General features: G+C 49.6%; 1 protein-coding gene across 3 annotated transcripts; it reads right to left on the bottom strand.

The window, feature by feature from the left end:
- Positions 1-1,386: 1,386 nt before the first annotated feature.
- On the bottom strand, positions 1,387-24,901 carry PHETA1 (PH domain containing endocytic trafficking adaptor 1). Of its 3 annotated transcripts, XM_074297391.1 has the most exons (3): positions 24,272-24,571; positions 10,976-11,070; positions 1,387-5,952 (listed from the first exon to the last, which is right to left on the bottom strand). In XM_074297391.1, exon 3 carries the CDS (start codon positions 5,937-5,939, stop codon positions 5,208-5,210), a length of 732 nt encoding a protein of 243 aa, XP_074153492.1. In that variant the 5' UTR covers positions 5,940-5,952; positions 10,976-11,070; positions 24,272-24,571; the 3' UTR covers positions 1,387-5,207. The 3 variants fall into 3 exon arrangements, with proteins under 3 accessions (XP_074153492.1, XP_074153498.1, XP_074153486.1); XM_074297397.1 differs by lacking the exons at positions 10,976-11,070; positions 24,272-24,571 and adding an exon at positions 24,641-24,901; XM_074297385.1 differs by lacking the exon at positions 10,976-11,070.
- Positions 24,902-26,407: the final 1,506 nt, after the last annotated feature.

Raw genomic sequence — 26,407 nt, 5'->3', positions numbered from 1 at the left:
AGGGTTATCATCCCAATTTTACAGTGAAGGATACTGAGGCAAACAGAAAACAAACAATTTGTCCAGGATATTCTGTCCCTGTTATACCCAGCTGCCTCATCTAAGAAAGGCCTGTCCTCAAGGAGCTGCCAGTCTAGTGAGATCATTAATTGTTAATTATGCAGTCCAGCCTCTCTGTGACTCCATTTGGGGTTTTCTTGGCAAAGACACTGGGCGGTTTGCCATTTTCTTCTCCGTTTTACAAATGAGGAAACTGAGGCACAGAGTAAAGTGAATTGCACAGTGCCCACAGCTATTGAGTATCTGCGGCTCCATTTGAATGCAGGTTTTTCTGACTCCAGGCCCAGAGCTCTAGCCACTGAACCCCATAGCTGCCATGCTAATGAGATGATGAGAAAATAAACAGGTACTTACAAGACACAGTCGAGGAACATTGTGTATACAAAACCGGAAGTGTCTATCTTGTCGTCCTAACAGATTGTAAACTCCTTGAGGGCAGGACCCCTTTCCTTTTGTCTTTGTACCTGCAATGCCTAACAATATTCAGCATTCAGTAGGTGCTTAATAAAGGCTTGATTAGGATGATTTCAGAAAGGCCTGGAGAGACTTACATGAACTGACACTAAGTGAAGTGAGTAGAACATTGTGCACTGCAACAAGATGATGATTAACTGGGATGGATGTGTCTCTTTTCAATAGTGAGGTGATTCAGGTCAGTTCCAATGGTCTTGTGATGGAGAGAGCCATCTGCATGCAGGGAGAGGACCATGGGCACTGAGCGTGGACAACCACACAACATTTTCACCTTTTTATTGTTTGCTTGCATTTTGTTTTCTTTCTCATTTTTTGATCTGATTTTTCTTGTGCAGCAAGATAATTGTGGAATTATGTATAGAAGAATTGCACATTAAACATGTATTGGATTACCTGCCGTCCAGAGGAATGGGGTGGGAGAAAGGAGGGAGAAAAAAATTTGGAACACAAAGTTTTCAAGGATGAATATTGGAAATTATCTTTATGTTTTGAAAATAAAAAGCTTGGCTCCAAGCAGACTTGAAGGCCCTAATCCCACTAAATCCAGGGAATTTCCCTCTTAAATTATTTCCAATTCATCCTTGTATCAAACTTGCTTTGTGTCACCCGCCCATCCAAGGCTCCTTGGCTGCTCCATCTTATCTCCCCATTAGGTTGTAAGCAACCTGAAGACAGAGTTTTCTGCCTCTTTATATCTGCCTGGCACACAGCAGGTGCTTAATGTTTACTGAAATGACTGAGGTTGCTTTACTAATGGGTGGACCCACTCCCAAGTTCCTATAGATGAGACAGACCATCAATTTTTCCCAAAAGGAAAATGGGCGGCTTGAATGGAAAGATTACAAACACGCGTTTCTTCACACAGGTCATTTTATTTCAGCTCTCCGGAAACTCCCAGCCTTCTCAGGTTGCCCTCCAGATCCACTGTCCCCAGAAGGCACTTCCTCCCGGCTGGTGTCTCTGAGACAGCCCAGCTCCCAGCCCCTGGGGAGCACAGCGCTTCAGTATTGGGAGACAGCCATGAGCCTTCCCTCTAGTCTAGGAATAGAATGAAGGCTGGAGCTGTACAGCAACTCCCAGGTGAGGAAATCCTCTCCCCATGCATGGTAGCACCTCTTGAGCAACTTAGTTTTAGAGTTATCTAAACCCCAGAGGATTGGGAGGTTAAATAATCTGACCAGTAGGGAGGTCAATGTCTGAAATGAGACCCACTCCCCCGGGGGACCAAGGAGTGAACCCCTTCATTGTATAGCAAAGACAAATGCCCCAGGAATCAGGACATCTGGGTTCCACTCCACTCCAATATGTCCCTGGAACCCCAAGTCTGGTCTAGAGCAGAATAGGGCTTTAGGGGCACGCTATCCCCACCCCTAGTTTTAAATTAAGGAAACTGAGGAAGCAAAATTCTCGGATTTAATTTGGGTCTCTCAAGCTAACAGGATGTATCCAGACTACAAATCTAGAAGGGAACGGCAGTTTTATTCTCTGGCCTCAGGGATCTATCTGCAAAATGGGAGTTCATATTTCATGCCTGAAAACTGGGTTACTTTAGACAGCTGGAGGGTGAGAGGGGAACCCCTTATTCAACTGGCCCTGGTCCCCCCGCTGTTCCAGGGCCTCTAGAAGAGGAAAAAAAGAGGAATTGGGGGCTTTCAGTGACTCCTTTCTTCCCAACAAATGCCCTAAGGCATCTCTAAGGAGATCCGGCCCCAACATTTCTTCGCAAAGCCAATTATTGGACATGGACCAGAGAGGGAAGGAACCCCACCAAGCACCAAGTACCTGGGAAAGCCCTAAATTGTTTTTACAAAACTTTTTAAATCCAAGCTTCATCTATTCTCACTGGGCCAGCAGTGAGATGGCGGGGAGCCAGGGAGGAAACAGGCCCTAAAGGTCTCTGCAGGCCCGGTAGGAGACCCTCCCTACCAACGCCAGAACCACAAAACCAGGGGAGGAGACGGCAGCCAGCCTCTTATGGGACCTTGCCCCCCCAAGCCCCGGTGTGGGCTTGTCCCTCCCAGCACCTCCTGAATGAAGGCATCACAAGGTTTAGAGTGGGATTAGAAAATCCTGAGTTCAAATCCTACCTCAAACACTTATAGTTGGGTGACCTGCCTCAGTCTCCTTTTCTGTAAAGGGAGGGGGTTAGAGTTCTCTTCCAGCCCATCCAATCAGAACAAGCGTCCCTCCCCCAGAACTCCGCGGCCTGGGGAAGGATTCCCCAACTCACATGGGAACTGAATGGTTGGGACCAAAGCCACCGGCTCCGAACCTGACCCAGAAGCCTCTATGTTCCCCACAGAGGCCGGCCCGACCTCCCCAGTGGTCCCTCACCATCTCCAGAAGCTCCTGTTGGGCAGCCCCAGGTCCGGCCCAGGAAGTCAGTGTCTATTTGTGACAAGCCCTAATCCTTGCATTTTTTGTATCAGACCCGAAATGTCATCACTGAGGGGGGTCCCTCCCACCTCAGAAAGTCGTCCTTCCCCGAGGCTCCCCGGCCGCGCCACCTCCCCGCCGTGACTCCTAAGGATAAGTAACCGGCTGCCCGCCATTGTCCGGCTGGAGAAGGGCTGAGGGGAGGCCCCAGAGGTCGGGAACCGTCCAGCTCCAGAGCCCCAAACCCAGGCTGACGGCGGGAACGTTAACGGGGACTGATGGGCAGCAGGAGGCGGGAGAGGCGAGCCTTGGGTTAGGAGAGGAGCCCGGATCTGCTGACGAGTGAGGGGGGCATCAGAAAAGGCAGCTGACTGCCAGGCGGGGGGCCAGACTGAGGTATGAGAGGTCAAGGTTCTGCCCCGGGCATTCTCCCAGCATCCGGAGCCTGCCAGGGTCCCAAGGAGGGCGGGGGACAACAGGGTCAGGAGCCACTGCTGGGCAGTACAGGGACTCCCCGGCCCTGAAGGTCAGTGACAAGGAGCTATAGGTTTACCTGAAGGCACTGAGGTGGGTATGTCAGGATTTGAATTCAGGTCTTTCGGACTCCAGAGGCAGCTTTGGCCCCCACAACCTGAGTCCCCACACAGCTTCTCTGGGGGAGCTGAAGAAACAGAAATCCCTTTAAAGAGTTGAAAGAATTGTGCTCTGGAGTCGGGGAACGGGGCTCCCCCGCCTCACGGGGCTCCCCCTTACTGTTACGACCTAGCCCAGGCTGCCGGCACATCCCCAGCCACCTGCTGTCCCCTCCCCAGCAGGAGAAAAAACCAGCACAAAAGGAAGGGAAAACTGCAAGGGAGGACAACTGAGGCACAGAGGGACCACAGGCTTGGAGGTCAGACCAGGGATCTCTGCTTCTTATGACTTTGGGCCAGGGGCACAACGGAGTAAGAGGTCAGGGGGCTGCACGACCCCAGCAAGCCCTGCCCTGCTACAGGCCTCAGTTTACTCCTCTGTAAAATGGGTGGGACAAAGGCACCCAACTTGAAAGTAGTTGTGAGGATCACATGATAACGGAAATGTGTTAAGGTCTTGCTGTAATGTTAGCTACAGCCCTGCCACACTTGTGATGGGGTCTTAGCTCCCCGAGCTGTAAAATGGGACTTGGACTAGGTGACCTCAAAGGTCTCTGATCACTCCTCTTCCCTGAGCCTCAACTTTCACATCAATAAAATGGGCTGAGGGAGGAGTCCAGTGACAGAACGGTTTTCCTAGTGATGCTGGGAGAGGTGGGAGGTGGCCCATTGGGGGGACACACCCTCCCCTCAGATGACCTGAGTGAGAAGCAGGGGGCTGAGGGGAGCACCCACCCATGACGTCCCCGATTCCTGACGCACCAGAGGATGGGAACAGGAAACCCTGCCCCTGGGGGAGTGGTGAGGATGCTTTGTAAACAACGCACTGGACACACGCAGACACAGACACACACGTCGTACCGTTTGAGTGGGGGTCCCCGGCACCAGCCGCCCTCCCCGCTTTCCTTACTCCAGAAGGGTTTTAAAGAAGGCCAGGAGGAAGGGAAATCACAATGGAGGCCGGCGGGACAGGCTACAGGGGGCCCTGGGCCCGATCCCAGCCTGGCTGTGGAGTGAGCCACAGACTCACATTCAGAGTATGACCCTCATTCACCCTGATCGAGGGGCCAGGCAGGGGCTGGGCTGGGCGGCCCCCACAGGACTGGGCTGGGCGGCCCCCCACAGGACTGGGCTGGGCGGCCCCCACAGGACTGGGCTGGGCGGGGCGGCCCCCACAGGACTGGGCCTGCAGCCTCTTAGAAGGGCCAGGTAGGTCAGAAGAGAATCAGAGAGCTGGTCCTGCAGCCTCCTGGGCAAAGGTTGGATTGGGCAGCCCCCACAAGATTGATCCTGCAGGCTCTTTGATGGAGTGTCCAGGCAGGGGCTGGGCGGGGCGGCCCCCACAGGACTGGGCCTGCAGCCTCCTGCGCAAGGCGGGGCAGGGGCCTGCAGCCTCTTGGGGGGAGTGTCCGGTGGCCCCCACGGGGCCGGTCCTGCAGCCTCCTGCCCAGCACTCAGACAAGCGGTCAGGGCCCCAGTGAGTCAGAGGGGAAGAAGCGATGCTTCCGTCCGGACGGCCACGAGCCGAGGCTCTCGCAGACGGACCCCGGGGGAGTCTCAGACTAGGGGCTTTCCAGCAGCGCTTTCCCTCCCCGTGTGGGCCATGGGTGCCGATGACCCAGAGTTTCCCAGCCCCACCCCCGCCCCGGTTTTCCAGCAGCGGGGTCACAGCTGGCCCCGGCTCTGCTGCCACTCCCGCCTCAGGGCCAGGATCTCCTGGCCATACCAGTCATGGAGTCGAGAGAAAGTGGCAGCTCCCGGGGAGAAGGGAGTCTCGGGGACCAGCAGGGGGGCGGGGCTGCTGCCCAGGGAGGGCTTCCGCCGGGGCGGGAGCGGGGGGGGCCGAGGGCCGCCCTCGTGGCTTGTCCTGGGGAGGGACCCGTTGGGCAAACCAGGTGCCTCCTGACTCCAGACGGCGCAGCCGTTCTCCCGGAGGCCGCCCGAGGGCAGCGAGCGGTCCCGCCGGGGGGGCGCCAGGGGCTCGGCCTTCGGCCTGGCCCCCGCCCGCATCTGCTCCAGCTGCTGCTCCAGCTCGCGCACTACCAGCCGCATGTAGTCGAAGCTGGCGCGGGACAGGGCCTTGACCCAGGCCTCCATGGCCGGCTGGCTGTCGGCCGCCAGGATGTACGTGCGCGAGCGGGAGCCGGCGAAGCGGATGGCGAAGGCGAAGTCCTCGGCGGCCTCGCACAGCTCCACCGTGCAGCCCTCCAGGATGATGACGCCCACCGGCTCGCGGCTGTCACGGTCCTCGAAGTAGAAGAGCATGTTCCCCTTGAGCACAAACCAGCGCCGGTGGTAGGCCGTGTGGCGCTCCCCCTTCTTGTACAGGAAGCCCGTATTGTCCGCCGGCGAGTCGCACGTGGCGTAGAAGGCCAGGCTCCGCTCGTTCAGCTTCATGGCGGCCTGGAACCTGGCGGGGGAGAGAAAGCAGAAAAGATGGTCTGCAGGGGCCGTGACGCAGGGCAGAGGGCGGCCAGTCTGTGGCCGGAGCCCCGGACAGAGCCTGACTCTGGGTTTGGATCCTGACTTACTTCCTCAGTCACTCGTATGACCCTTCCCCTCAATGCCTCCTGTCCATCAGCCAGAAAGTGGGGTGCTCAACACAAGAGGATTTAAGGTCCCCTGTGGCTAAAAATTGTATGGGCTGGACACATCACCCTCCTGGGAGTCAGGAGACCCAGACTCTGGGACCGTCTCCTTCACAGACATGCTGTGAAAGCCCACACAAGTCCAAGCCTGTTCTGGGGGGCAGCTGCCCTCCCAGAGAAATGAGGGAGTTGGAGGAGTGGTCCCTCCCAGCCCTTTTATTTTATGTTCTAAGTCCCCCTTCCAGCCCTGACATCTCCTGTTCTAAGTCCCCCTTCCAGCTCTGACATCCCCTGTTCTAAGTCCCCCTTCCAGCCCTGACATCCCCTGTTCTAAGCCCCCTCCCAGCTCTGACATCCCCTGTTCTAAGCCCCCTCCCAGCTCTGACATCCACTGTTCTAAGCCCCTCCCAGCCCTGACATCCCCTGTTCTAAGTCCCCCTCCCAGCTCTGACATCCACTGTTCTAAGCCCCTCCCAGCTCTGACATCCCCTGTTCTAAGTCCCCCTCCCAGCTCTGACATCCCCTGTTCTAAGTCCCCTCTCAGCTCTGACATCCACTGTTCTAAGCCCCCTCCCAGCTCTGACATCCCCTGTTCTAAGTCCCCCTCCCAGCTCTGACATCCCCTGTTCTAAGTCCCCTCTCAGCTCTGACATCCCCTGTTCTAAGCCCCCTCCCAGCTCTGACATCCACTGTTCTAAGCCCCCTCCCAGCTCTGACATCCCCTGTTCTAAGTCCCCCTCCCAGCTCTGACATCCCCTGTTCTAAGTCCCCTCTCAGCTCTGACATCCACTGTTCTAAGCCCCCTCCCAGCTCTGACATCCACTGTTCTAAGCCCCCTCCCAGCTCTGACATCCACTGTTCTAAGCCCCCTCCCAGCTCTGACATCCACTGTTCTAAGCCCCCTCCCAGCTCTGACATCCCCTGTTCTAAGCCCCCTCCCAGCTCTGACATCCACTGTTCTAAGCCCCCTCCCAGCTCTGACATCCCCTGTTCTAAGCCCCCTCCCAGCTCTGACATCCACTGTTCTAAGCCCCCTCCCAGCTCTGACATCCCCTGTTCTAAGACCCCTCTCAGCTCTGACATCCACTGTTCTAAGCCCCCTCCCAGCCCTGACATCCCCTGTTCTAAGTCCCCCTTCCAGCCCTGATATCCCCTGTTCTAAGACCCCTCTCAGCTCTGACATCCACTGTTCTAAGGCCCCTCCCAGCCCTAACATTCTCTGTTCTAAGCCCCCTCCCAGCTCTGACATCCCCTGTTCTAAGCCCCCTCCCAGCTCTGACATCCCCTGTTCTAAGACCCCTCCCATCTCTGACACCGCCTGTTCTAAGGGCCCTCTCAGCTCTGACATCCCCTGTTCTAAGCCCCCTCCCAGCTCTGACACCGCCTGTTCTAAGCCCCCTCCCAGCTCTGACATCCCCTGTTCTAAGTCCCCTCTCAGCTCTGACATCCACTGTTCTAAGCCCCCTCCCAGCTCTGACATCCACTGTTCTAAGCCCCCTCCCAGCTCTGACATCCACTGTTCTAAGCCCCCTCCCAGCTCTGACATCCCCTGTTCTAAGTCCCCTCTCAGCTCTGACATCCACTGTTCTAAGCCTCCTCCCAGCTCTGACATCCCCTGTTCTAAGTCACCCTTCCAGCCCTGATATCCCCTGTTCTAAGACCCCTCTCAGCTCTGACATCCCCTGTTCTAAGACCCCTCTCAGCTCTGACATCCACTGTTCTAAGCCCCCTCCCAGCCCTGACATCCCCTGTTCTAAGTCCCCCTTCCAGCCCTGATATCCCCTGTTCTAAGTCCCCTCTCAGCTCTGACATCCACTGTTCTAAGTCCCCCTTCCAGCCCTGATATCCCCTGTTCTAAGACCCCTCCCAGCTCTGACATCCCCTGTTCTAAGTCCCCTCCCAGCTCTGACATCCCCTGTTCCAAGACCCCTCCCAGCTCCGACACCGCCTGTTCTAAGGGCCCTCCCAGCTCTGACACCCCCCTGTTCTAAGCCCCCTCTCAGCTCTGACACCCCCTGTTCTAAGACCCCTCTCAGCTCTGACACCCCCTGTTCTAAGACCCCTCCCAGCTCTGACACCCCCTGTTCTAAGACCCCTCCCAGCTCTGACACCCCCTGTTCTAAGACCCCTCCCAGCTCTGACACCCCCTGTTCTAAGCCCCCTCCCAGCTCTAACATCCCCTGTTCTAAGGGTCCTCCCAGCTCTGACATCCCCTGTTCTAAGGCCCCTTCCAGCTCTGACATCCCCTGTTCTAAGCTCCCTCCCAGCTCTGACACCCCCTGTTCTAAGCCCCCTCCCAGCTCTAACATCCCCTGTTCTAAGGGTCCTCCCAGCTCTGACATCCCCTGTTCTAAGGCCCCTTCCAGCTCTGACATCCCCTGTTCTAAGCTCCCTCCCAGCTCTAACACCCCCTGTTCTAAGCCCCCTCCCACTCCGACTGCCTTTGGCCCCATCTCTGTTTGGAGACTTGAGACGAGCCCACATGACAGCACAGAGAGAACACTCCTCACCCCGTAACTCGGTGCTGAGCCCCGGCCCCTTGGCCGGCTTCGTGCCAGGAAGGGCCTGAGCTGCGGACCTGGCCGGCTGAGTCACAGCCTCAGGGGAGAGACCAACCAGCCTCAGAGCCGCTGACTCATTTCAATAAATAAAGCCCGGACACTGATAAGGAGCAGCTGCGGAAAACTGAACACAAAACCGCGGACGGTGACTTATTCTGGACTTTTTCTCTGGGAATCCCACTGAAAAAGCGGAGCCCCCTCCTGCAGGCCGGTGGTATGCACCACAGTGCGCTGGACTGGGAGAGCTGGGAAGTCCTCCCGAGGCAACTTAATCCTAGAGCCCCCAGAAGGAGGTTATTTCCACCCATCCTGTCTTTCACTGCTTGCCCATGTTCTCCCTCATGAGCCCCCCAGGGCAGCAATGGGATCTTTCCCCTGGAAAGGCTGGTTAACCTCTCTTCAGTCTCAGTTTCCTCCTCTGTAAAATGGGTATGAGAAGGCACCAAGGCTGAGGGTCAGATGGGAGCCCGCACAAAGAGCGTTTTGCAAAGTAGCAGAAGAATGGTTATTCTCAGGGCGGATGCCATCCTGCAGCGGCCACAGCGCCTCCCCCTCCCCGTCCCGGGGACTTCCCCAGCCAACATTTCCTCCCTCACCCCCTGCTCCCCTCTGCGCTGGGGCACAAGCTCCCCAAGGACAGGGGCTTCCTTGCTCTTGATATCTCTGCTCTGAATCCAGCCCTTTCTAGCCACTCACTTATCAGATCTCAGACTGTCTCATCCCTGACCTCTCAACATCCAGAGGTGAGCCCAGAGGGGAAGATCCGTCGTCTGAGCACCGCTCTGTCTGGCTGCCAAGGACCCATGATTAGGGTTCAAGTCTTCAAGTGCCTACTATGTGCCAGGCCCTGAGCTCAGCAGCAAACCAGGGGAAGACTCTTTGTTCCACCAGAACTCTTGAAGACTCTAGCTAAGTTCCAGAGGGGGCCATCTATATGGAAGGGGAAGCACAGAGGGACAAAACTGGAGGGTCCCATCCCCACACAGCCTCAAGCTTTCACAGTACCCAAGTGTCTATTAAGCCCTTACTATGTGCCGGGCACTGGGCTACGCCCTGGGGAGATCCAGGCCCGGAGAGCTGACATACTCTCCAGAGCCAGAAGGGATCTGCTCGGCGATCCAGTCCAGCCTCCTTCTTTTCACAGATGAGGACCCGGAGCCCAGAGCTGCCATGTGACTCTTCCAGGTAGCTAATAAGCTTTCCACCAGTCCCCAAAGAGGGAGCACCCTTTAGGGCGTATCCCCCCTTTTCAGGGCAGCGAGGTCGTGAAGGGGTTAGAGCACTGGTCTGGAGTCAGGAATGCTCATCTTCCTGAGCCAGACCCTTCCCAGCTGTGCAACGCCGTGTGCCTCAGTTTCCCTATCTGTACAATGGGCTGGAGAAGGGAATGGCCAAGCACTTCACTCCCTTTGCCAGACCACAAAGACTCAACCACAGGCCTCTTTTCCATCCCCACGTGGAACTCTAGAAGGTCGGGGAGGGGACCCCGACGAGACAGCTTCGGCTGTTGGCCCGGGCCGGCCAGGACGGCAGGAATTCCCGGATCTGCTGAGGGCGCTGACTCACACGGTGACCAGCCTGTGGCCAGCCCCCTTTCCTGCCCAACCGCAGGCAGGGACAGAAATTGCAACAAAGACAAGTCGACTTATCTCCAATGTTTCCCAGGGCCAGGCAGAGGCCCAAGGTCGCCGGAGAGCCGGGGACAGAGCCAGAGGGAGCCTTCGAGCCTCCCTGACTCTGCCTATGGGTGCCCCTGCCCCGCCTCTCTTCCCAGGGATGCTCCGCTCCTGGCAGGGACCCCTGGGCATAACCACTGTCCTGTGGGGGGGAGGAGGGGGGACTGGGCCAGCTTCCTGCTTCCCTCCTCACCTGAGACACCCACATCTTAGTCCTGAGCAGGGAGCCGCGTAAGAGAAGGCAAAGTGAGCTCCGGGGCTTCCAGGGGGCACCTCCTCCTACCCCCCAGGAAAGTCCAAGGGAGCAGGCGGGGGTAACGGGGGCAGTCTGGCTCTCCTAGCTAATCAACAAATTCCTGCTCTTCTATACAGGGGTCACACTCCCTCTCTGCCCCCCACCCGTCCTTCCCTGAGGGGACTGGCCCAATTCTGGACTCACAAGAAGCTGGAGCCAGAATGCTGCCAGCTCCCTTTCCCCACCCCTCCCTCCTCACTTGGGCTCCATAGGAAGAGCTTTCAGAGCTCAGCTCAAGCAATGCCTCTAAGGCAGGGGCCTTCCAGAGTAACCCCCCGGCCCCTGCAGGGACTAGGGCCCCCCATAAAATCACCTCAGGCAGCTCGCTGGGACAACACCGTTATTCTGCCTCCCTCATCTACTAGGCTATGTAAACCCAGGCCTCAGATTCCCCATCTCCCAGGGTTACTGTAAGAAGCAAAAATGTATGTTTTAGATCTGGATTTGGATAAAAATATATAATATATATTTAGATAAATAATATCAAGATATTTCTATATAAATTTAGATTAAAATATATAATATGATGTAATATATGTATATATGTCTATATTCGATAAATAACATCAAGATATTTCTATATAAATTTAGATTAAAATATAATATAATGTAATATGTTTATATATGTCTATATTTAGATAAATAATATCAAGATATTTCTATATAAATTTAGATTAAAATATATAATGTAATGTAATATGTGTATATATGTCTATATTTAGACAAATAATACCAGTATATTTCTATATAAATTTAGATAAATATATCTAATATAATGTAATATATGTATATCTGTCTATATTTAAATAAATAATATAAATATATATATTCATATAAGTGTAGATAAATTATACAACATAATGTAATATGTAATCATAGAATAAAATAGAACAAATATGATATAACATAATATGTAATGTAATATATAAGCATATATTATATACTAGGCATATATATATATATAAAATGTATATATATAATGTAACATATAACATTAAATGATATAATGTAATTTTTATAAATGTATAATGTAGTATATAATAAATTTGTAATATGTAATACGTGTACAATGTAATACATAACAATGTTATATCATAATATATCGTAAAATGTAATAAATGTTCAATATAACATAATATTTACAAGGTAAAAATATAACAATATGAAATAATAATATAGGATTAATATAATAGACTGTAATATGATAAATTGGATGTGATATATAATAAATATATAATATGATGTAATATATCACAAACATATAATAGCATGCAATGCAATAAAATAAATATGTAATATAATAAATACACCAAAAGTATTTTATAACTACTAGCTTTAGTTTTCATATGCACTTACAGGTTATATGTCTCATTTCTCCTGATGGATTGTGACCTCCCTAAAAGCAATTTTTTTTCCTTGTAGCCCTGCTCCTACTGCAGAGGCTGGCAAATAGTTGGTACTTAATAAATGCTTGATGATGGGTCAATAATAAGTACCCATGTTACAATCAGAGGGGCTTCCCTCTCCCAAAGGCTCTCCCTCTGCTCTCCTCTGTAGCCTGTATCATGTTCAATCAAGTATAAAACTCATCTCGCCCAATCAGGGTGAAGGCAGCCTACCCCCCCCCCCCCAACAAGCCCAGCTCTGACATTGCCCAAAATGGGAAGTTCTGGTGGTCCCTGGTTATCTCCTCCCCTTGGTCTGTAACTCCTCAACTTCCAGGCTTGTCACAAACACGTAACTCTCCCCCACGCCCTGACTGGTCCTCCGACAGAAAAGAGGGTCCTCCGTGTCCCACGCCTGCGGCACCCTCCTCACCGGCTCCCACCCCTTGTAACACTTACCTGGGACCCTCCCGGGGCGAGCCCCTTCCTTCTGCAGATGATCTTGCTGTTACTTTGTCCTGCTGCCCCTCCCATTAGGACGGACCTTCTTAGAAGACCAAACGTTTGTGTCTTCCTATCTCTGGCATAGCAGACCCTGACTAATAGGTCATCCTATTGTTAACTGACTAGTCATCCAGCCTCTCCTTGAACTCACAACCTCCAGGAGCCTCCCATTAGGTTACATCTGCTTAAAGCCCACATTCCAAGAAAGGGCTCCTCCCATCTCCTGCCCAGGAAACCTGGGCTTCCCCAGGACAAAGCACTTAAAAAACAACCACTCCCTCAAGAAGCTTCAATGGCTCACTCTTGCCTCTCAAAAAAATTCGCCATTTGGACACAGTCTGCCTTTACCAGCCGATTCCTCCTCACTCAACTGATCCAACCCACCTCCTCCCAGCTCCTGACCAAGCCTCTGCCTAGGACTCTGCTCGCCCACCTCAGCCCTACCTCTCACAATCTCTGGCAGCAAGCAATTATTAAGCACCTACTATATGCCAGGCCAGTAAAAGTGAGTCTCTCCTTTCAAAAAGCTCCCAATCTAATGGAGGCAGAGGAGGCTGAGGGGGAATGACACATAAAGAACTTTGTTCAGATGAGAGATCTATGCAGGAAAAAGGGAAGATAATTATAGAAAGAAGGAACTCAGGAAAGGCTTCTTGGAAGTAGTGGGATCTTAGCTGGGACTTGATGGAAGCTGGAGATAAGGAGGGAGGGCATCCCAGCTTTAGAAGCACAGCCAGGGACAAACCTGGGCCCTCAGGGCAGATGAAGCGTCCTGTTGGAAGAACAAGAAGGTCCCTGCCCTTAAGATGCTTACAAATGAGAAGGCAACTAAAGCACAGACATTCCCTGGCAAAAATATCAGAGAGAACAAAGAACCATGGGAGGTAAGGAGAGAAAAAGGGGTTCCCAACCCGGTAGATCTGGGAAGGCTTCCAAGAGGAGGCAGCCTTTAAAAGCGTATATCTTTTTTTTTTTTTTTTTTTTAAGGCAACTGAGAGTAAGTGACTTGCCCAGCTAATAAGTATCTGAGGCCACATTTGAACTCCAGAGCCTGGACTCTCTCCACTGCACTAGCCAGCTGCTCCTGCACAAGTCTTTAAATAAGAGGGAGAAATCCATCAGACCAAGATGGGGAGAAAAGCCATTCCAGGGACTGAGTAAAGAGGGATAAGTTCAGACACCAGAGTCTAGACTAGAGTTTCTGAAACCTTTTCCACTCCTGAAATTTGACCCCAGAAATATAGGTATATAAAATAGGTATAAAAATCAAACATTTCCTGCTAATAAATCACAATTTCACAACCCTCACATTCAGTTCTAAGAGCCCTTATGGGGTTGTGAACTATAATTTAAAAAGCCAGAGCTACGATGTCGAACCCAAATAAAAATGAGGTCTCTAAACTGTGCAGGACTCCTGCCAAAAACTGACTTGACTTTAAAATATAATCCTATGTTTTACTGTATTTTTATTTATTTTCTTAAATTTTTCCCAATTATATTTTAATTTGGTTCAGGTCAGACCAGATGTTTCTTAGGCTGCCAGGTCAGAACAGGTTAGACAGGCAGATGACAAATGGTTGTAAAAGGCCTCAAATGTCCAGTAAAAGAATTCGATTTTACTTTGGAGGCAACGGGGAGCCACTGAAGAGCTCAGAGCAGAATACTCATAGGGACTAAGGAAGGCTTTTCCGGCAAGGTGGCACATGAAAGACAGCATACAGCAGAAGTTATTATAATAGTCTAATTGAAAAAAAATATTTTCATTTAAGAAATCTGCCATCTTTTCAAAAGCAAGGTGATTCAGGCCAGTTCCAATGGTCTTGTGATGGAGAGAGCCATCTGCTCCCAGAGACAGGACTAAGTGTGGATCACAGCATAGTATTTTCACCTTTTTGTTGTTTTCATTCTCATTTTTTTCCCTTTTTTGATCTGATTTTTCTTGAGCAGCATGATGATGGTGGAAATATGTGTAGAAGAATTACACATGTTTAATACATATGGCATTACTTGACGTCTAAGGGAGAGAGCGGTGGGAAAGGAGAGAGAAAAAACTTGGAACACAAGGTTTTCCAAGAGTCAATGTTGAAAATTATGCATGTGTTTTGAAAAGAAAAAGCTGTAAAAGAAAAAGAAAAGAAAAGAAGAAGAAGAAGAATTTAGCAACTATCACCTGAAAAAAAAATTGCCTAATTAGAATGATAATAAGAGCCTGGACTAGGATAGTGCACCCATATCTATCCCACCATTTGCATTCTGGTTTCTCATAGTAGAGTCAGAGTTGCCAAGGAAACACAGCTTGCGCTTCCCTCATCCAGGATGGCCAATCGGGAGTCAGACAAAAGTTTTAACACTTCTGGGGGGACCAACTTCAAAGTGGTGATGTAACCCCTCAAGCCCCATCCATATCTTAAGAGACAGAATCGATGGGATCTTTAATCAGATCTGATCATGACTGTTAAGCCTTGGCTCACAAAACTGGGCTCTGGGAAATGAAGAAGAGATGTCACAAGACCTTCTCCAAAGATCTAGACACATGGGTTCTGGTGGGATGCTAAGGTCAGAAGAGAGTAGTAAAGAAGAGGAATAACCTCCTTGATCTGACCCACAGCCCCTTATAAGTGATCTTTCTCTCTCTTCTCTCTCCTCCCTTTTCACAGTGTAGACCAATCCATCCTTCTAGACCCTCCTTCCTTCCTCCTTGGAGCTTATGAGATTCCTTCTCCTGTTTCTCAATTCTATGGCTAACAGAGGGAAGAAGAAGAGAGGAAAAGGTGGAAGTCTGAGCTTGTGAACCTGGTGCTGGAGGCACAGTCCCCCCCCCCCCAAAGCCCTGTCTACCTCCTATCTCACTCCTTTTTCTTTTCATGTTCATGTAATTACCACCCTCTGTCTAGGTTTTCTCTCAGAATAAGGCAACAGCCTCCAAAGTGGTCTCCTTACTTCCAGGTCCTCAATTCATCCTCCTCAAGACAAAATAATCATCGTAAAGCGCAGCACTCTCCTGTTCAAAAAAATTCACTGGCTCCCTATTGCCACCAGGGTATAATCTGAATTGTTCAGTTTGAATAAGAAGGCTTACAGCTAAAAAGGATGTTGGAGAACATTGCCTCCATTCTATAGCTGATGAAATTGAGGATCAGAGAGATGATTTGACCTACTTTAGATCACACAACTAGGTGGCTCATTGGATTACTGGTCCTGGAGGCCGGAATATCAGAGTTCAAATCCCATTTCCTAGCTATGTGATTCTGGACAAGTCACTTACTCTGTTTGCCTCAGTTTCCACATCTGTAAAAATAAGCTGGAGAAGGAAATGGCAAATCACTTCAGAAAAACCCTTTGCCAAGAAAAACCCATTGCACAATAGAATCCACGGGGTCACAAAGAGACATATCTAAATGACTAAGTAACAAATGGCAAACCACTCCAGACAAACTCTTTGCCAAGAAACCCCAACTGGACAGTAGGATCCAGGGGACTAAATAACAAGGTGATTGCTTGGAAGCAAAATTTTCCTGTCTCCAAATCCATGACAGCCTTCACAGTTTGCCTCTAGTCCGCTCTGCTAGATTTGTTTCCTGTGATTTCTGATCACACCTTTCTACTTTCCAGGCAAACTGGAAGCCATCCTCCTTCCTCATCTCTGCCTCTCACAATCCTCATCCCCCTTCAAGGTTCAATTCAGCTGCAACTAGCCAGTGCATCTTCTCTGGCCTCCGTCCCTCCATTTTCACCATGAATCCCAATTATCTTGCCATGTATCATCCCTATTCCCCAGCAAACCTTCAGCTTCCCAAGGGCAGTGAACATTTTGTTTGTCCTGTCTTAGTGTCCATTATGCACACTATGCCCAAACAGGCATGGTTTGGATTGCCATGTGCACCCATCCATGGTGTCTCTGCCCAAGTGCAAAGCTGCCTCTCCAAGATGCCCATGAATGGATGGCGACCTCAGTCATCTCCACTCCTACACTTGCTCTTACACTTGCCTCCTCCCCCACCATCCAAACACGCCCACATCCCTCCTCTCCCTTGAACCTTCCAGCGCCAACACCTATCATCTGGAATGTCTTCTGCCCTTTGTAGCTAAACACTTAGAACAGGCCCTAACACAATATGGAACTATGCCCGAAGGGCTATAAAACTGTGTGTTCCCTTTGATCCGGCAGTGTCTCTACTGGGCTTAAAGCCCAAAGAGATCATAAAGGGGAAAAGACCCACGTGTACAAAAATGTTTGTTTTAGCCTTTTTTTTCCAGCAAGGAAACTGAGTGGAGGCCCATCAGCTGGGAATGGCTGAATAGTTATAGTAGATAAATGTAATGGAATATTATTTATTGTTCTATAAGAAAGGATCAGCAGGATGATTTCAGAGAGACCTGGGGAGACTTACAGGAACTGCCGCTGAGTAAAATGAGCAAAATCAAGAGCACATTACCCACAGAAACAACAAGATTATGCAATGATCAACTCTGAAGGACATGGCTCTTTTGAATAATCAGGTGATTCAAGCCAGTTCCAATAGACTTGCAATGGAGAGAGCCATCTGCACCCAGAGAGGATTATGGGGAGTGAGTGTGGATCAAAACATAGTATTTTCACCATTTTATTTTGGTGGGGGGGGGGGGGGCCGTGGGAAGGGGGACATTTGCTTGCTTTTTTTTTCCTTTATAGTGTTTGTTTTCTTTCCCTTTTGATCTGATTTTTCTTGTACAGCATGACAAATATGAAAATATGTTTAGAAGAATTGCACATATTTAATCTATAGTGGATTGCTTGCTGTCAAGTGGAAAGGGAAGGAGGGATAGCAGGGAGAGGGAAAAAAATTTTGGAACACAAGACTTGCAAAGATGAATGTTGAAAATTACCTTTGCATGTATTTGGAAAAATCAAAAGCTATTACCAAAACAAACAAACAAAAAAAGTGTTACTCACCCACTAAAAGAATAAAAATTAAAATTAAAAGAAAGGCTGTCTATAGTAGGTACCTTCCTTCACTCCCTTTCCTCTCCTTCTCCTCTTCTCTAGGTTCTGGCTTCCAACCTCAGCACCCAATCTTAGTGGCCAAACCCCCTGGCCTTTTCTCAGTCCTCATTCTTCTTGCCTTCTCTCCCTCCTGGACAAGGTCTCTCAGGATCTTCAAGCCACCCTGTCTCCCGGGTCTCCTCTAACGTCACTGATTTCTCCTGGGTCATCTGCTCTCCCCATAGAGGGCTCATCCTCTCTCTGTAGTATTGTACCATGGGACCTCATCAGCTCTCATGGATTTAATTACCTCTGCTGTTGATTCTCAAATCTACCCATCCCCATCTCTCTGCTGACGTCTAATCTCCATCTCTAACTGCCTTCCAGATAGTTAAACAGGATGTCCAGCAGACATCTCAAACTCAACCACATCCAAAAGGGAATTTATTATCTTTTTCTCCTAACTGCACCCCCCCACCTTCCTATTACAGTGGAGGGCAGCAGCTTCCTCCCAAGCTCCCTGGGAGGAATTACCCTGGATTTCTCACTCCCCACCACATTCAAGCTGTTGCGAAGGCCTTTTGATTTCACTTCTGCAACATCTCTAGAAGGCACCACCTTTTCCCCTCCAGATGCTGCCATCCCAAAGGTGCAGGCCCCTCATCACCTGCATTATTGCAGCCACTGCCTCAAGTCTCCCCCCTTCAGCCGCTAAAGTGATTTTCCTAAAATACATTTATTTTTATTTTAATTAGTAAGCTCCCATGGCTCTCTATGGCCTCCAAGATCAAATACAAATGCTGTTTGGCATTTAAAACCCTTCATAACCTAACCCCATACCACTTTCCCCATCTTCTTACACCTTACTATACATTTTGCTATCATTTGACCTTCGTTCTTGAAGGATACCATGACACCAGAGAGTTGTATTTAAGTGAATACTTGTCTGTCCGGCAACACTGGCCTCCTAATTGTTCCATGAGCAAGGTTCTCCATTTCTTGCTCTGGTTGCCCCCATGCTCTCCCTCCTAGGCTCCAATTAATGACCTCTCCAGTTTCCTTTAAGTCCCAATAAAAATCCCACCTCCTCCAGAAAGTCTTCCCCCAACCCCTCATAATTCCAATCCCTTCCCTCGATTAACCATTTCCTATTTTTCCTGCACACTCTTTGCATGTGCATTTGTGTCTTCATGAATGATCTCCACCATTAGATTGAAAGCTCCTTGAGGGCAGGAACTATTTTTCTGTATCCCTGGTGCTTAACATGCTTCCTGGTATACCATAGGCACTTCATAAATGTTTACTGATTGATTGACTTACAGACTATTTATATTCTCTCGAACTCTTTAAGTTTTGGTTCCTATCCTGGACCTGTGTTATGCCGGTAATATCCCTACATTCTCTGGTCTTTCTCCCTCATAAGCTCTCCATCTATGGTACAGCTCTCAATCCATGAGCTCATGAAAACTTTTCTTTTCCCAGAATCAAAATGCTAAGCAGGCATGGGCCAGCAGGACTCCCCAGGGATCATGAGCCCTCAGTCCAACAGCTCGAGCTCCCCCTCAGCAGAGGCAGAGTGATAATATTATAAAAAAGGTCATGGCAATTTTGCAAAAGAGCCTGGGGTTCAAACCCCATTTCAGGTGCAAACTAGCACTGTGCTCTCACACAAGACAGGTCAGCTCACTGAGTCTCAGTTACTACATTCATAAAAGGGGAACAAGAATATCTGTACCCCCTATCTTGTGGGGTGTAGTTAATTAACCTGTAATAGACACGTTTAGTGGTATGGGGAGAGAAAAGGGTGACCCAGACTCCAGGTCCAGATTGGAAATAGGAAGCAGGTTAGAGCTTCCATGGCCATCAGTGCTGGGAACAAGGGCCTGAGCAAGAAAGGGAGAGCCATTCTCAAAAATTAAGATAAATAAATAAAAAGGCCAAAAGATGCCAAGTGACAATAAACCACAATTCTAAGAACCAGAAGATAATGAAACATGTGACCCACATGACTGAGAGATAACGGACCCATATGCTTTTGGACACGGAGCAAGAGAGAATTTGTTCTGCTCGATTATATACATTTGTTGGGTAGTTAGGTCGTACAATGGTTAGAGCATGGAGTCAGGAAGACCTGAATTTAAATCTGGCCTAGCTGTGTAACTCTGGGCAAGTCACTTCACCCTGCCTGCCTCAGTTTCCACTTCTGTAAAATATGCTAGAGAAGGAAATGGCAAACTACTCCAAGAAACAACCCCAAATGGGGTCACACAGTCAGACACAACCAAAAAACAACTGAACAATGGTTAAATTATTTTTTTAAAGGAGGATAGGGAAGATTTTGAGCCATAGCTTTCTACACAGCTCAAAAGGAAGCTAGATCCCAGAAGACCCACAGTTCAAAATAGACTGCTCCCCATCCTCCCTCCCAGAGAGGGTCCAAGCAGGAGATATGGCTTCCATTCCTCGGTTAGATGTTATTTTTAGCAAGTTGCTGTGTTCCCACGGAAACCACAGGGCCACAGAATTCGAAACCAGGCCAGCTACTCACCAAACAGGAGCTGAGGGAGGATGTAAGGTCCAGGGGGAGGCTGGCGGCAGAGAGCCAAGGAACACTACTGGGTCAGCATCAAGTCCCTGAGCATCCCAATGACTTAAGGAAGTCTCAGGATGCTGCCCCGGACCAGGCCAGATGCTGAGAACTCTCAGCCAAGGCTTCCTGGGTCCACAATACTCAGTCATTGCTCCATTTGTATGAAGATGAAATCAAAGAGCAGCTATTTGTTAAGCACCTACTATGCACCAAGAAAAATCTGGTTTCAAATCCTGCTTCTGACACTAGCTGTTATTTACAGTCTCAATCTTCTCTATAAAATGGGAATTTAAAAAAAATATGAATTCTTAATGGTATGACCAGAGCTAATCGAAGCTCTGAAACTACAAGAGACCTGGAGAACCTGGGGCCCAGAGAGGTAAAGGCACTTACCCAGGAACACAAAGGAGGGATTTGAACACAGAGCCTCTGACTCCAGAGTCAAATACCATAATGCCAGTCCATTCCCTAGCTATTCCAGGTAGGTCGTATAAGAAACCTTTTTTTTTCCTTCTTCCCTTTTGGATGGGAAAAAAATTTGAACACAATTTGAAGCACAGAAAATAAAAATGAGGAAAATAAATGCTCGCTCCACCCAGCCAGTACCATGTCCCTAAGTGAGGTTGGGAGTCGTAAATGTGTCTGAAGGTTTCACACACCTGATGGGCTCTGCTGAAGGACAGCTTTCATTACTGTAGCTGGTAGCCTTTCAGTCACAAATCCCCCTCTAAAATGACGGAGCCCCTAAAATCTCCTGTACCTCTATATCTGTGATCTCACAATCCTGGGAAACCAGGTCTACCTAAGAGCTATAACTCACTTAAAGGCCTCTCAAGACATGGCCGGGGAATAATTTTCCTCATACCAAAGGCAGTGATTGAGACTGTTATTCAGGTGACTTAAAGAGACCGCCACATTCTTTTGCCTGTATTTAAAAAATACAAACAAAAAGCACCAGTTTTATATTTGAATAAGCCTTATCTATGAGTGTGACCCTGATCAAGGCACTTCATCTCTGTGGGCCTCAGTTTTCTTCTTTGTAAAATGGGGGGATTTATTTGGAGGACATCTGGGGTCTCTTCCAGCCCTATATCATCATCATAACTAGCATTGCTGCATAGCTTTTGCAAAGCACTTTACAGATTTCATCTGATTTATTCAACTCTGTGAAAGTAGGTGCTAATATTATATCTATTTTTCCAGTAATTTCCAGTCAGCCAGCAAGGAATCATAATGGTAATTGCTAACATTTATATTAGGCTTATTATGTGCTAAGCACTGTGCAAAGCACTTGGCAAACATTTCACTTGATTTTCTATAACAATTCTGGGAGGGAGATGTTAGTATCATCCCCATTTTACAGATGAGGAAACTGAAGGTTAGGTGACTTAACAATAAGCAAGGATTTCTATATTGTTTTAAAGTTTTCAAAGTGACTTACAAAGGTTATCTCATATGATCCTTGGGATCAACTTTGGGAGATAGATGCTATTATCATCCCCTTTTAGAGATGAACAAACTGAGGCAGAAAGAACCGATCTGTCCCATCTAAACACTGTCTTCCTGTGGTCCCAGCACTTCCAGGTCCAGCATTCTGCATACTACGGCACGCCAAAGATCCGTCATCCCCTTTTAGAGATGAACAAACTGAGGCAGAGAGAGCCAATCTGTCCCATATAAACACTATCTTCCTGAGTTCCCAGCACTTCCAGATCCAGCATTCTGCACACTATGGCATGCCAGAGATCCATCGAAGATCCATGCCATCTGAGCTCCATAATTCCTTTGGTACAGGTGGGGAGCTCCCCTGCCCTCTCTACTATATTCCCTCGCACACACACCTGAAGCCAATAGAAGATCAGGATCTAGTACATGCATATCCTCTCCCCTAATTAGAAAGGAAATAATTATTATAAGCTAAGGTCACCCAGTGTGGGTCAGCCTCATGTCTGACTAAGCTCACAGCCAGTCCAAGCTGTCTCAAAAGGTAAGGAGGAGGAGGAAATAATTAATATTCTTCCCACTATACAGCTAAGAAAATGGAATGGCTTGCCTGGGGTCACATAATGAGTTAGTGGAACAATTTAATGCTTAGATCTACAGATTTCTTATTCTATTTAGGAAGACACTTGCCAAAGAATGGGAATAATTTGTCAGAGACAGGAAGAGTCAAGTTGATGGATGACAGGAAGACAGGCTCCTGTTTGTCATTCACTATTTTCCAAGAAGTCCAGAGCTGTCCTTACTCAGTATTTATTCATGAGCCACCCTGGCCAGAGAGGTAAAGATCACAGAGAATCCCAGCCCTAGATTGATAAAATTCTTAGAGATCAGTTTATCTGACCAACTCTACTTTCCAGGAAAAAAAAAAAAATCTCAAAGAATTTATGTCATTTGCCTAATATCACACAGCAATCAGACCTTTGTCAAGCACCTACTCTGTGTCAGGCCTTGTGCTATGCACTGGGGATACAAAAAGAGGCAAAAAGTTCCTGCCCTCAAGGAGCTCACAATTTGATGCTATCTAATCTAATGCCAAATCTGCGAAACTCATCAGAGGTAATCTAACATCAAATCTGAGAAACTCACCAGAGATCATTATATTTTCCTTTTGCTTGAAACACAGGAGCACATTTTACTTAAGAAATCCCAAGTCCCTCCAATTCCCAGGTCAAGGATTTTCCATGTGGATGGCACTTATTCTAGCCTTCAGTTTTCCCCTAAAATTCAGGGTCAAGGGCTGAACTCCCACAAGAAGATGATCACATTGGAAGGGACCTCAGAAGCAAACTAAGGCCTAGAGACCCTTGGGTCTACCCAGGTGGTAAGTGACAAGGGCATAGTCCACCGCAACTCAACGATTCCATCACCTACATATAGTGGTTCTCAAAACTTTTGGCCCCAAAGTGGTCTTTACACTCTTAAAATTGTAGATATGTGCATGTGTAGACAACAGAGACCCCAGATCTTGAGAACCACTAATCTAGTCCAAAGCTTCTTAACCTCAAATGGGATCGCATAACTAAGCATGGCAGTCGCAAAATTGTGATTTACTCAGTAAATGTCTGACTTTTGTACTTATTTTATATACCGATATCCCCAGGGTTTGTAAAAATTTCTCAAGCTAAAAGGGATCATGAGTGAAAGAAGTTGAAGAAACTGTGATCTATTCATTTGACAAATGAGGAAATTAAAGTTCCAAGAGTGACTCCCGACTTCTTGGGCAGAAATGACTGGACCAAGATCAAGAAGATGGTAAGTGGCAGACAGACAGTCGGTCAATAAGTGTATAATAAGCCAGATATGGGGGAAGCTATGAGATCCAAGGAAAGGGAAAAGGCACACAAATGTGTTTGAGAAAATGCAAACCACGGGGATGAGCGATGGGACAGAGTGCTGATAATTCATAGACAAAAAGCACTTCCTCGGGGCTCCAGATTCAGACAGAACGCTTTCCACTGCACCACACCTGTGCAGGAAGCGGGACCACAGTCCCACGGCGTCCCTAGAACTTCACAGGGGCCAAGTAAGTACCTGTACCTTGCCCTCCTGGAGGTCACCCACAGCCCCCGCTTTCCAGGACAAGGAAGAGGAACCTGGCCTGGCACCACAGCCTAGACTCCTGGCAATCTTCAGCGCTGGCAGGAGTTTCTAAGCCGATCTCTTCCCATCCGCCAGCCCTGTGGACTTCATTTTTTTCCTTGTTCCTTGTCCCAGATGTGAGACGAGGGCAACAAAGTGGGAAGGCTCAAGCATCCAGTGCTCCCCAAACAAAAGAGGGGCGTTCGTGCTTTCCGCCAGAACTCCGACGGACACAAGGGGTCTGCCCCCCAACACGGAGCTCAGAAAACTTTCTCGCTCTCTTTCTACATGTGGACGGTTCCTGAGCGGGCTCCTCCAGACTGCCAGGCCTGCAGGTGGCATCTGGGATAGAGAGCAGCCCACGGAGGCTGGCGGGAGAGTCCCCGGGGCCAAGAAGACCACCCGAGCCGCCTAGGCCCGGGGACCCTCGGCACTGTTTACCTTCTCAACTTCCCCACGAGACTGGGAGGCCACGCTCTCCCGGGCTCCGGGCCGGGGAATCTGTCCTGCTTATTACCTGGCCCGGGGCCCGGGGCTGGGCTGCAAATGGCCGGCCCCGCGGAGCGCCCTCTCCCCGGCTCTTACCTGGCAGGCGGCTCCGGCTAGAACCGCAGAAGGGGAAGTCCCGATCGCGCAGGGGCCGCGGCCGGAGCCGGGATCGGAGCCGGCACTGGGGCTGGGACCCGGGCCACGAGTGGGACTGGGGCCGGCCGGAGGGGCGCAGCCATGCCCCGGCCGGAGCTCCAGAGCACGCCTCGCCCGGCCGCGGCTCCGGCCCCCGGGACGGACACAAGGACGCACGGACTGACGGACGCTTTGTTCGCCCTGCTCGGCTCTGGTGGCAGCGGCGCGGCCCTGCCCCCTCCGCAACCGTGGCCGCTCCGCCCCCCGCCTTAGCCGAGGGAGGGGGAGGGAGGCCGGACAGACCCGCGGGCGCGCCCCTTTAACTCTTACCTGCCCGGCCGGCCCTCCGCGCGCCCAGAAAGCCTCTCGGGAGACTCCGCCTCCTCTCCGCCCCTCCTCCGGGGAAACGGGGAGGGGGCTTTCCGCTCTTAAAGAGACCCCAGCCCCGGAGGCCCATTGGACCGCGGAACCGTAAGTCCAGACTGCCCTCGAGGGTCTGCGTGGACCCTAGCGAACAGTACCTGGGTGCCCCAGGGCACCGTCCCTGCGCGTCCGAGTCCTGCCCGCCTGTGGCCGGGCGCTGGGGTCTGCTTAGACAGACAAGCCATGTGACTTTGGGACGGTCGCTCGTTTCCGGCTTCAGTGAAACGTGTCCTGAGGCTCCGGCTGGCGAAGCTCCCTGGGACCACCGGCGTGACCGTGGGCTCGGCTCGGCTCGCGCGCGGAAGCGTGGCGGAGAAGACTTTGGATCCAGAGATGGGAGGGACCTCAGAAGCTGACCGGACTAAAACTCCCCCCGCCTCATTTTACAGAAGAGGAAACTGAGGAGAAATAACTTCCCCAAGCGACATCAGAAGTGGAACTTGAACCGACGTGACTCCATTACTTATGTAACTATTGGACAAGTCATCACAGCTTTTTGCCTCAGTTTCTCCATCTGTAAAATCAGTGAGTTGCATTAGATGGCTTCCTGATCTAATATATATGATTCCAAGAGGGGGGGAGGGGAAGGAGGAGGGGGAATGTTTGGGCTAAAAGTGCGTGGAAGTGAGGGGAGAGCATTCCACACAGTGGGAGTCCTGTGTGCCCCGGGAGACAGAGGCCCTCTCTGGAGGAGAGGCAAGCAGGCCGGGATCATTGAAATGAAGAGTCTGTGGAAGGGAGTAATTAGACTGGAGGTGGGAGCCTCATTGACTGAGAAGTTTGTATTTTATATTAAAGGTATAGGAAACCATGATCAGATCAGTGTTTTAGGAATATCAGTTTAATATATTAAATTTATCCTCTTTTAAAATGTATCACATGTATTTTTGGATTGTTTGCCATGTAGGGGAGAGGGTGGGGGCAAGGAGGGAAAAATTTGGAACACAAGGCTATGCAAAGGTCAGTGTTGAAAAATTATCCGTGCATATGTTTTGAAAATAAAAAGCTTTCCAAAAAAAAGAAATATTAGTTTAGCAGATGAGTGAAAGATGAAGAAAAGAGGAGAACCTAAAAGTAGGGAAAACAATAAGCATTTATAGAGTACTTTAAGATACGCCAAGCACTTTACAAATATCTCATTTGATCCTCTACAACTCTGGAAGGTGTGTGCTATTATTATCCCATTTTACAGATGAGGAAATGGAGGCAGGCGGAAGTTAAGTGACATGTCAAGGTCACATAGCTTGTAGATTTGAAGTGATATAAAGCAAGAATTTGTCCTATCCTTCAGAAGTTCTATCAATATAGTTCTATCTTTGCCACTAGCACAGTATAACTTGGAGGGGGGGGAAATCATGTTAACCTCCCTGTGCCTCTATTTCCTCTTCTGCAAAATAGGGGTTCAGACATCACAGGTGAAAAGCTGGAAGAAATCTTAGAAGCCTCCTTGTCCAAACCCTGCATCTTACAGAATGGGAAATTGAGGCACAGTGCTTTGTATATAGTGGTGTATATAGTGCAGCTAATCATTGATTTAACGGCAGGATCCCAAATTGGAAACCTGAAGGGACCCTCAGAAATCATCTGGACCAGCTCCTGAGGGACAGAGAGAAAGGAGTGTTTGGACAGGCTTCAGGAAAAGGCAGATTCTTGGAGAGTATTAAGGGCCTTACA

This window comes from Sminthopsis crassicaudata, chromosome 1 (assembly GCF_048593235.1).
Source record: "Sminthopsis crassicaudata isolate SCR6 chromosome 1, ASM4859323v1, whole genome shotgun sequence".
Classification (NCBI taxonomy): Eukaryota; Metazoa; Chordata; class Mammalia; order Dasyuromorphia; family Dasyuridae; genus Sminthopsis; species Sminthopsis crassicaudata.
Note: the sequence above shows the minus strand (reverse complement) of the source record. Positions and strands in the feature narration are given on the sequence as shown.